Source organism: Temnothorax nylanderi, unplaced genomic scaffold (genome assembly GCF_030848795.1).
Source record: "Temnothorax nylanderi isolate EJ_2023f unplaced genomic scaffold, tnyl_v1.0 TNYL_tig0477_pilon, whole genome shotgun sequence".
NCBI classification, from domain to species: Eukaryota; Metazoa; Arthropoda; class Insecta; order Hymenoptera; family Formicidae; genus Temnothorax; species Temnothorax nylanderi.
This window is the reverse complement of record NW_027249539.1, coordinates 71,582-83,749: the sequence shown is the minus strand read 5'-3', so window position 1 is coordinate 83,749 and position 12,168 is coordinate 71,582. Positions and strand designations below refer to the sequence as shown.

Sequence of the window (12,168 nt, the reverse complement as noted above, 5' to 3'; positions counted from 1 at the left end):
TTTTTACCGTAAATGAAACAGAGCTGACGTCCCTAACGGCCAAGGAAATCAGTTCAGCGGAAATAAGTAAGTTACTTTTGCGCACTTAATACCGGATTTAGTAACTGACTTTAACACCGAGCCTACCATGTTGTGGACGCCAGTAGCAGCAGGCTAGGTACAACGCCAGGATAATGACCAGGACCTCGACAAAGACCAGGGTAGCGGCCACACCGATCACTATCGCCGCGTTCTCCTCGATGGCGGTCATCATGGCCTGGTAGCAACCCTACGAATAAGCAATCATGTGTGTCAACTCTTAACACACGACATATCAACATATATCCTAAATAGCTGCCTGTACTAATTTTTCCGCCAGTTCGAAGTCGATCTTTCTTTAAAAAAAAAAAAAAAAAAAAAAATCAAGACGCCTAAACTAAAAATGAAAATTTGAGTGAATTTTTTTACGCGCGTTTAGTTGGATTTTAAAAGTGAATTTCGAGTGTAAACAACCTCGCTTTCACGAAGTTTTAATCTGAGAATCAAATGGCAGAAATATCTGTCTCTATTATCGAAAGAGGTATAATCAGAAAGATTAAATCTCATCGCCAAGAAAATGTTGGTTAACTTAAAAATAATCGCAAAGTTCGTATGCGAAGCCCGTATAAACGTTTTCTCTGTCACGCATAACACGGAACCTGTTCGAATACATCTTCTTGGATGGCTTCGGTATACGAGAACTAGGAACACGCAATGCCAATGTCGAGTCACGCTCAGAAAATTGTCAAGGGGAAAGTGTGTTATACGTGAATAGACGTACGTATGACCTATGCTCGTATAGGAGGAACAATTACATGCTAGTATGCTGGTCGGGTTAAGTGCTAATAGATACGCTGAGTAATGTAAAAAAAAAAGAACTGCTAAAGAAATGGCAAGACCCAACTTACCGTTTGATAGTATGAGTTAGACGCGGTGGGATTAATTGGACACGTAGGATCCTTCAGAACATCGTTTTCTTTTATACAGCAAGCATCGGGGACCGTTTTTCCGGTTATAGTCCAGTTCCTGTTCTCACTGAAGTCTCGAAAATTCTCCACGCCGCAACAATGGAGCTGAAGACATTTCCATCGATATCAGACACTTTGCCTTCCCTGCCCTTGATTGTTGATAAAATTTTTCTTTATTCATTTATCTTCATAAACTCGTGGCCGAGAAGATAAATGGATAAAGAAGACGTATATTTATAAACGTAAACTAAATTATTATCTCTTTGAATTAGCAATTTAATTTAACACGACGCTTATTGAAAGCTTATAATATTATATTTTATGATATTTCTTCTGAGTGTCGAGTTTGAAGAAGAAAATAGTATATACAGATATGTGACGCTTCTCCATAACTCATCCACTTTCCTATCTATTTTCTCCATAATTCATCACGACGCTCTAAAACAAAATTCTGGCGAGCGTTTGTAATATGCAATTTCGCTACAAAGTGGTACGATAGCGAGCACCGATAGCTCGTCCGCGATATTACCAGCTTTCACTTACACCAAAGCGCCAAGTGCAGTTAGCGAGCCACTTGGCAAATTAATCGCGTTTACGCATGCAAGACAGACGAAATCCGGAAGAATCAATGCACCATTAATTCGGCTCGCCGTTCGTGCCCGAAATTAATTATCATTAATTAACGCATTCGTTAGCGATAATTAGTAACTTTACCTTGCTCATGATACCGTCCCACGCGACTGTCACCGTGTCAGCTTTATCACCGCTGGACGCATAGTACTTGGCGATGGTCGACTTCAAGAAATCCTGCGTACCTTTCTCGACCTGCATAAATTTCATATTACGAATCTTATAAAAACATAATATATATTAATATATGTATTGTATAAAACTGGTCGATTTGGTCGACGCTGGTTTACTGACGAGAAATGTGGAATAAAACGCGGAATACGATAATTATATGAATACGCACGTCTCCTTTAAGTCCAAAAGCGAGGCCGACTACCACACACTCCAGGATTAAAACCAGCAAGATTAGAATGCCGTACTGCAATCACAGAAAATGTTTTTTTCCCTTTTTGTGTAACTCCATTCCGATAGCGTGCCCGACATCGTCGGCAAGGTGATGATCTTAGAGAAATAAATCGGAAAACGCACGACAAGATTGCTTCGTACGAAATCCGCTCTTCTCGAAAACGAAGATATATTATTAAAGAGAGAGAGAGAAAGAGAGAAGATTTATTCTACTCTTTCGATTTCTCTTTCTTTTGTAAATTCACTCTCTTCCCAGTTGTATCAACAATAATTCGAGGATTCGCTATTATATCGCGAATAAGAGGAAAAAAAATCAAGACGAGAAAATCTCGCGTTATATCACTAATTGAACTTGAACGTCGCTTGCATTGTTTTCAACAAACTCTATCGTCGATCACTGGATATCTGCTATAATCAACAACTCTGTTTTCTATTAAAGTATATACGCATTAAGAGATGCAACGTCATTTTAGAACCTCTTATTGAAAGTCACCGCGTAACGCTTATTAATTCAAAGTTATATATTTGCGTACGTACATATTAAAACGTAATATTCCTATTTTTAGATACAAAGCACGCGAGATATACATGAGCAAATATCCATATATCGCGACCAATTTTACATTGAACTGCCTGGGCATGTGTAAACGAAACGGGATTGCGAGCTAAACGAATTTTATCAGAACGAACTTACGACACAGAGGAGGCACCTGGACTCGAACATAGCGCCGCAATACCCGAGGAAACTGATGATGAATGTGAGAGCACCGGCGAGGATAAGAATGTAGGCGATCATCTGGATAACATCGGCGTCCGTTTGGTTCTGCAAAACAGAAAGATGCGATGAGAATACGAATCGCCCTGCGATAAATATTCATCGTCGAGCGCGAAATACAAGATTGCGCAACATTACGAGCATCCTAGAATCTCTTTTACGGCGAGATCTTACGCGTTCATCGTGATACGCAAAATTATTTATTATCAACGAGTAACATGGAAAAGCGGGCTTTGAGAGTGAAACGCGGTTAGTCACTTATAGCGTGAGCTAACGCTATGTAACATTTCATTAATAATTTAATATAAATTATAAATCGTACGTTTCGGCCCTACTTTGAACCGTCCTTCAGCGACGCGGTGATAGATAAATATGACATGATTATACGATAGATAAATTCTATTTTCTGATAGATAAATCCCATTATCTCTCTAAATTCTTTACTTGAGCCAACTGCTCAAAGTAGAACCGAAACGTATTTATAATTTGTATTAAATTATTAATTAAATGTTACATAGCATTAACTCACGCGCAACTAATCGCGTGATTTCACTCTCAAAGCCCACTTTTCCTTGTTACTCGTTAATTTTAATATCGAAAGTCTTTAGATAATTAATCATTTATTATTTATTACAACAAAATTAAATTCATTACACTTATTCTAATACATATGTTCTATTTATATTAATATATAATATATAATTATTATATAAAAATTATATATTATATTCATAATATTTTTAACAATTTTAGAAATAATATAGAGCTACTTGCGAACGTAACAAATGTAAAACGACGATACAACCCGAACAGGAAATCCTGTTTAGAAATCGCAGAAAAATGACTTAATAAAAGTCACAGAAGGAGATCCTCGTGTATCGTGATACTGATTCATAAGTTCTTGCGCTCGGTGGGGAGTTTACGATCACTTATTACAAATCACGGAATCCCCGGAGCTCTACTTCTGATCATTTCCCGTTTTACGAACGAGATTGTAAGACTTGGAACACAACTCGTTCACGCAATCACGTAAATCTTAAACTCCACGCGATTAAAATATCGACGGCATTTTGTCGTTAATAGCTGCGTTTATACTAATGTGTATCGATTGTTTATTTATTTACTTAATGTAATGTACAAACAAACGCGCTAGTACGCGTAAGTAGCCGCAAACAATTATTAGGTCGAGCTCGTCGCTAAGTATCCAACCGCGAGTATTGTACGGGAAACGTGCTCGATATAAGAGGATGACATAATGGCTCGCGAACGGCACTTGGAATACTTATAAGCTCCCTACATACAAGCTGTCGTCGTGCGTGATAGATATCGAGTTTCACGAGGCGGATCAGAGTGGAAACATAGACACTCCTTTGTGCGGGGCGTCGCGAGAAACGGGGCGCATCTGCCGATGTGCCTGGCCGTCGCGGACACTCTCCGCGGTTCCGCGATCCTCGCGGATCGTTATTCGTTAAAGGAGAGAATTGTATGGATTTAAAAAAAAAACCAGAAACGAGAGAAAGAGAGACGTTCGAGAGCGTAAACCCTTACGAGATGCCGGTATCTTCGCGCAAATCTTGTAAATGAGATATCCGTGCAAACTTGAAACGCCAGGCATAATCCGATCCGATAGCCCGTGGTAGTGCGGAGTAACAGAGAATCGCGCTAATCGACCCATCGCGTGTGAAAATCTATCTGTGGAAAAGAGAAAAAGATTCCAGAGGAAGAGCGTCAATGCGGCTAACGAAATAAGAGAAGTCAATTCTAAGAGATTAGAAGGAGACGCAAACGTTTCCTTGTTACGATACTAAAAACTTACATATATTTTTCCTTGGAGAATGCAAAATTCGTAACTATAGTTTCAATACGAGCCTGAGATAATTTATCGCGCGGTATATCCGCGCTTAAGGTTGGCCTCGAATTGAAGATGTAGTCAGCTATTAGCATGTAGTCAGATTAGTCAGCTATTAGCAAGTCAATCGAATTGACAATGCAAATTCGATTTTTATTACAGCTGCTCGGCCACGATAAATCATGAAGGATCAATTCCGCTGTCTCGTTCCACCGTGGAATTACTTGGGAATACTTTGCAAGTGCTCTCGTAGCGTTTTACGACTTGTTGTGTTAAATAAGACGATCACGTCGGTCGCGTGACCCATCGTTTTACGTTCGCGAGAATGCAGGCGGCAGCTCCCCGCCGCGCCGCTCTAAAGGCGTTCCGCGATTTGTACCTGCCGCGGATTGCTTCGTGGGCACGTTGACACTCTTATCTCGAACACCTGTTGAACGGATATAAGGTATTTTTAGTACGAGTTCCACCTTAGTATAGGCGCGCCGACATTGCACGTCTTATTGAATACTACCACTTGACGGCTGAGCGTGCCGCGAAAAATCAGGTCACCAGGTGAAAGGACTAATAAGGCTGTCTCGTGTTCGGTTTCACCGGCTTGTTCCGCCAGATTGATCAAAACTATTCGAGCGGCGACAGCGAATGATAAGCGAGCGACGTAAGCTAGTCAGTTTTAAATGTACGATCGGCCTAACACCGTGAGTCATTCATCTTGCTGATCCAGCAAGTACATTATTGCTTTATCAGTCCATAAGAAAGTCATTAGCATCAGTAATACTGAATTATATTTCAATTTAACAGTGTGTCTCAGCGCACCCGTGGCTCTGGAGCTGCAAACGATTGAAGGGAAAGACTTTTTCGAAAATTATAAGCTTCAGAGAAATCAATACATAATAAAATCACATTTTTTTCACTTTTGAGCTAACTTTAAGTAGATTTTGCTCTCGTCGAATTTTAGTTTAAGATTTCGTTGCAAAAATATATAATACCAAGCGATAGTGTCACGATGACCATTCTCAAAATACTTTCGACCAATCGACTCGAAATCTTTTGGGAAATTTCATTTGTCAACGCTCGTGTTTAAAAAAAGAACATTTTCTTTAATCTCTTCATAATCGTCTAAATAAAATTTTGAAATAAATGAAATAATGAAATTTATTATTTTCATACAAAACAGTATTATTTTAACTCCATTGGTTTAGTTAAATTAACATTGTTTCAGTTAAATTAACGACATTGAGTAGCCAGTAGGAGCAGTGGCGACCTACAGGAATAGTAAAAAATAACTCAAATTGTGTATAATTCGACATTACAAACTTAACAGTGTAGTTATTAGTGAACGTAGAAATCTACAAAACCATTTTCAGGTTTTTCAAGAGGGTGACACGGTAATTCCAGGATAAAGCGAAAATAACGTTGAGGCCCTAATAAAAAATACACGACTCATCAGGCATACGCGCACACACGCACATAGAGAATTACGATTCTACGGCCCATCGTCGAGCACGAGCTGTTGCTCCGAAATGACCTAATTTAGAGAATTTACAGTACACGGACGTATGTTGCGCGTGCGTCAGCGAGTTAATGCATTTTCTGGAGCTAACGGCGTACGTCCTAAATACCTGTTCCCCTCGTGCACGCGGACACACCGAACGTGGCCGACGGGAGAAAGAGGACGGATATCTAAGCGAAAGCCAGGGCCCCACAGAATTTTCTCTCTTACGAGGAAATTTTCCTTTCTAATTTCAAACCCCTCTCTCTTCCTGTTCTCCGTTCGCATTTCGTATATACGATGCTGTCATCAACGCTCCTGATAGATATCCGATATTGCTGTCCAATTCGCTGACCATTGTCTAAAGATGAGACTATACGGCTATTTAAGCCGAATCCGAGTTCTCTGTCGATATCGCTCAAGCAAGACGGCAATTAATGGGATAGACCGGGGGATCGGTTGACGGTGACAGACACAGAGGAAAACGGAATCGTTGTCGAGGAAATGTAAACGACAACGATAACGATAAGTGATAAGGGTACCCCAAGACAAGGCAGTTAATCTACGTCTGTCTCGAGATTTTCACTTGCACACTCGTTTCCGTTTACAATCCTCTCTCTCTCTCTCTCTCTCTTCGATCGGGCTCTTTATGAGGACTTTGACTTCCAATCCACCTAAAAAAAATTCTTTCCGAAAGTGGCAACGACCGAACTAACGGTTGAATATTATGCTTAATATCTAAAACAACTAACCCACATAATTCGCAAGCCGAGTTCTATTCGCGAGAAGTTTCTAAGAGACGCCAGCATATATAACGGCTGCAAGTTATATCCGTCCGATTAGAGTGATTAGAAGCGACTTTCTAAGCGTCCCCGAGCCTCCGCTAATAACGCAACGGTAATTTGTTCACGTGAAACCGATACGGCTACGATTTTATTTTCATTTTCTTTCATGCGATTCCAGGTACGTGTCTCTATCATTCGCGAATTGCCTCTGGGAAACTGGAAACGAGTTCGCTTAATCTATTCCGCGCGACATTATTATTAACGTAACGATGTTTATAGCGGCGGTTGAAAGAATCACTGTAATTCACGTGTGACTCGTATATTACTTTGTATAAATGTTAAAGATTAGTTTCAGCGACTCTCCATGCTCATTCTCGACATATCTTATTTTATAATGGATCTCTTACGACACCTCGTGAGCTCTTTTTATGAATGACCGGTCTAATTATAATGTCGCTTTATCACAGGGGAACGCGTTACCCTTTCGCCGGCTGCGCGAAACTCGCGAAACGAAAGCGGCACTTTTACTTTTTCGCGTGGCGTTCCGCTATCTAGCTCCGCCACCGGGGGAGCAACGCGCGATATATAAAAAGATTTCTGGCAGGAGATTTCGCAACGCCGATACGTTCGGCGAACGAGAGGACGACCGAGGCGGCCGCCGAAATCGAGCCGCGTTAAAAACCCGTCCGAAGAGCTTCGGCCCTCGCATGCACCTAGTGAGAGTGAGTCCGCGCGAATCCGTGATGGAGCACCCTGATCCTCCCACGCGTTGCGCTAATGTGACAACCAATCATCTCATCAGCGACCAAGTACCGATAATTACGTTTCTCGTTCTCCCTGCCCTGGTAACGTTTGCCGTACCCATCACGTCGCATATCGCGCTACGCGTGCGATCTGCCATCGATACTCGCCTTTTCCTCGGCAGGAAAAATATCTACATCCGTATATCTGCATAGAAAATAAATTTATACATATTAATATATAATTACTCGGTGCATGTAATATTAATAGATACGTGTCGCGATGCCATCGATAAAAAGCGAGCGAAGGCTCGCAGGAGGAAGGAAATGGTTTTGCAGTAGTAATTATTCGAAGGAAGTGGTAACTTCCATTCTCTATTGTTCTCGTTAACCGCGGCCTTTAAGGTAAGTCGCTCTTTTTTGTGCCTCCTTCTCCTTCGCAGTTTATAGAGTCAAGCACCTCGTTAAACGTAGATTATCCGGTACTGCTAAGCGGCTCGTAATTAAAGAAAGCCTATATAGCGTATGTGCGTTCGCCCCAAGTGCTGTACACCCCTTTGTGAATTCCTCTAAAATAATATCGACGCGAACGAAGTAGGTATACTACTTTCTTGCGAGAAAAACTTGGGATCCTGCCAGGGGTCTCTACATGCCGTAGGAAAGAAATAGGAATGACAACGATTAATTTAATTTAAATGTCAAATGAGACACGCGTAACTTTGAAATGTGTTGATTTAACCGCTACGATAATTTCTTAGCGTGTCTTATTTTAGCCGCAAAACACCGACAGCTTCCTCGGGCGCGCGCGCACATATTTCTTAATTAACGGACTTTGATTAAAATTAAAGCAGTATATCTTAATTTCAATTAGAACCGTTACGCACGTGTAAATATACGTAATAAGGGAAGCAGCTAATAACTTCCGAAGCAGTAAAAACTTTTAAAAACTCATCCGTAACGAGTAGTCGGTACACTTTAAGTAGGTCATTTACATTTAAGTAAAACTATAATATAAAAATTATACATATAATTAAAAGGTATAAGACAGTAATTAAACCAAACAAAATCGTACATATATATATATATATATATATATATCCCTCACAAGTTAGTTATCCTCCGTTGAATCTATCGTACATCTGGCATCTGTCCAAAAGAAATGGATGTTTATCTTTAAGCTGATCTAGTTCCTATATTCCACTTGGATTTCGAGGTTTTGTCGTGGACGCCTTGGATTAAACGTTTATTCGTTAAATTTCAACGAACTTGAATATAAGAGACTTGTCTTGGCGAGAAAATAGGGTAGAGAGAATCTGGGCAAGAATATGCGCGCTTTACATATCGATCCGACGACACTGTAGCATAGAAAAATTATGTTAATACGTACGTGCGATAGTGACACCGATGTATCCATATGTTAGAGACAATGGCACGATACAATGCGCGTCACGCGTTTCTCGTTACATATCTGCATTTCGCACGTGCTCGTACAACACGGGGCTTGTTAATGCAAGTCGCGATAGATAATTTCCCAATGCTAACGAAAAGATTCGTCAGCAAAAGGCGCGAGGTGCCTTACATACATTAATCATCTTACGTAAGCGTCGCGCACGCGGAAGCGTACAAGTTAAAGTGTAATTTAATTAAAGTGTAAAAATAAAAAGCAGAGTATTTTTGCTGATACGATATCGCGCGAGAATCGGTAACGAATCCAGTTTGGATTGATCAAATCGAATTTCCTCGTTACACCTATCTCTAATTGCGTAACAAACAACTTACGACGTAATTAGCACGAATTGCGCAAGAGAAACTTGGAGCCGTATAAATAGCCGACTCTGTAAGGATATACACGCGAGTCGTTTTTCTTCTAATGCGTCCTTAACTCGGCACAGGACGTCCGTCTCGAAATTTTTTCGGCGATGAATCTCAAGAAGCGGCATTAAAATCAGCGGACGATGCGGACAGAATTGCTGATAGGGCAATTTCAATTCTCGAGATGTCTAGTTTAATATCTCCTAAAGTTTGTGAGAATTCGTCGACGAAATCTAGTCAGACGCGTTTAACAAAACAACATGCAGGAAACAGCCGTGGGCCGCGGTAGGAATTTGCAAACACAGCGCAGTAGGAATTTAAACTCGTTCGCGAACCGGTATTCTCGCCAGGAATTGTCCGGCTCGTTTAAATATCGAAAGTATCCAAGCTTTGTTCGAAACTCGTCGCGAAACTCGGAGATAGTAGGGATCAAGATCGATTTGAAAGTTAAATTGTCAAACTTTGGACGTGTCGCGCACGTTTTAGGTACACGCCGCTCTCTGCGTTTCGTGCAAAGCGGAGCGTCTCGTCGGATATTTGGTGCTCGGCCAATTCGCCCGCCCCGCGCCGCCTCGTACGCACGATCGCACGAGCAAGTGGCTGCGCACAATGTCAATTAACGACTTCCTCGAAAAAACAAGGTAGAAGAAACGCTCGGACGAACAAGCGTGAAGCACTTGCCTTGGTCTCCCTTTCCCCTCTCCCTTTCTTTCTCCTTCTCGCGATGTCGCTATAACGCGGATTGATTTGTTCACGTGAACCTTACCAGAAAGTCCGATTGATCGAGTTTCCCGATGAGATTGGTGAACGAGCTCCTGTCGACGAACAGCCATATCCCGACAGTCAGTGCCGCTCCTCCGGCGATCTGTAAAACACAAGTTTTAATGTGTGGGTTTCCGTTCTGCTTGGTGGACCTCAAGGCTGCCGCGCCGAAGAAGGCAGAGAGGCCTAACGCTCTTGCCTTGGCGGGCGAGGCGCAGGCAAGAGTGGATTTTTGCGAAAAGTTTCACTCCGCCGATCGCCTCTCTACGCGCCGAGACGACCGTTCGATCGGTATTGCTCGTGATAATTCGATAAGTCTACTTCAAGGCTCCTGGTTCCTAACTGTACGCGCCTTGTATCGTGACGTCGAGGAGCAACGTGAAGTTTCTTTTTGCGTTACACGTCGAAATAGGTCAGCTCTTACGCGTACCGCTCGTGTTTGATAGACTGGATTTATCAAATGTATCCGAGGACTCTCTTTCTGATTCATGAATTACACACTACGTGAATCTTGATCGACTCTGTCACAAAATGTTTTGATCAGAATAAAATAAACATGCAAATTGAACGTTGCATTACCGAGATAACTGAAGGAGCTTTCGTCACATTTTATCAATCTGTATTATCGAGCACGACTGGTGTGCTTTGCGAAACGATCCTATTTCACCGTTCGTTCTTGATATCGTAATACGTCTGAGAAACCAGAAGCTCTAACGGCATGAATCGAGGGATTATTTTATGAGAGAAGATTTCAACTGTACATTTCGCCGTGAAAGTTTGCGTATTTCTTTAGCGGATTAACCCTTCTTAACTCTTTGATGCTACGCATATAATGGACTTATAAAATGAAATGGTTTTGATAAACCCAAGGCGAAGATTCGCGAGGAACGGCGTCCACCGGATAATTAATCGTCGCTAATATCGCAATATTGATGAATTATGATCCACGGCGTTTCGCGAACGTAGGGAGTGCATATTTCGATTTGGATTATTATCGTGAAAACTTGTATACTTACGAAGAAGACGAAGTTGAAGAAGCAGAGAAAATACTTGGCGCACTGCGACACGCAAGTCATTTTCGGTGATTATTTCTTAACTGTACCTGTAACAAATTAACACATTCGTTAATTATACGTACAGCCATACATTTCGCGAGCCAGCTTTTATTTACGGATCATTGGATCCATTTGAAGTTGATTTTTCTTTAACTGTCACAAACGTCGAGGGACTGGTGGTTTCTGGGTTGCTGGTAAGTGAAATTGAAAGAGACTTTTCGGGAGCAAAGTTTCAAGGATGTCAATAATGCAAATGCGAATTTCATTCTTTATTTAACTTCAAGTGATTTTGTTTTACTTTGACGGACTCGTGATTTTTATAAGTTGTATAAAGGTATTTAATGTAAGAAATCACACTAAATGATCTCTATCTCAGCGTTTCAACGAAAACTTAACTTCAATTTGATTCAAGAACACTTATAAATAAAAGATGGCTCGCCAAGTTTAAAACGTAGATATTATAAACGCACAATTTATTTAAAATTGCAATAGGTGGTAAATCAAAATATGTTAGTGTCATATTTTCGAAGTATGATGGAGAAGAGAAAGAAAAATGATTTAAAAAAAAGGACAAAAGTAAAGAATTCACGCGCGAATTACAATTCTCGACGCCAAAGTGCGATTGATATCAAGGTCCGTGCGAAAAAAGCACATCTAATTTCATCTTCGTTCATACTTGAACTGTGTTTCGATATGAAGCTGATTTTGCGACAGATAAATGCCCGACGACTGGTTAATTAATGTAGGCGAGCGTCGGAGCGTGTAGAAGTGTTCGTGTCGTCGCACGCCGTGGGCGGAAAACAAAGCGAGGTGAATTGTCCAAATTAGAGCTTGGGAGCTTGTTGCCAATCAGTCTTAAGAAGTGTTATTTTCCTCGTGG

The 12,168-nt window shown here is 41.1% G+C and overlaps 1 protein-coding gene across 4 annotated transcripts in view; it reads right to left on the bottom strand.

Annotated features, from left to right (window-relative positions):
- Window positions 1–12,168, bottom strand: part of Tsp66e (Tetraspanin 66E) — a 31,441-nt gene that overhangs the window by 7,241 nt on the left and 12,032 nt on the right. For all 4 annotated transcript variants that reach the window (XM_071722352.1, XM_071722353.1, XM_071722355.1 and 1 more), the window contains exons 2-8: window positions 11,250–11,335; window positions 10,238–10,336; window positions 2,716–2,844; window positions 1,960–2,034; window positions 1,701–1,811; window positions 927–1,091; window positions 127–268 (exon numbers count right to left, since the gene is read on the bottom strand). In XM_071722352.1, coding sequence (XP_071578453.1) covers window positions 127–268; window positions 927–1,091; window positions 1,701–1,811; window positions 1,960–2,034; window positions 2,716–2,844; window positions 10,238–10,336; window positions 11,250–11,309 — 781 coding nt within the window. In that variant the 5' untranslated portion in view covers window positions 11,310–11,335. The remainder of the gene's footprint in view (window positions 1–126; window positions 269–926; window positions 1,092–1,700; window positions 1,812–1,959; window positions 2,035–2,715; window positions 2,845–10,237; window positions 10,337–11,249; window positions 11,336–12,168) is intronic.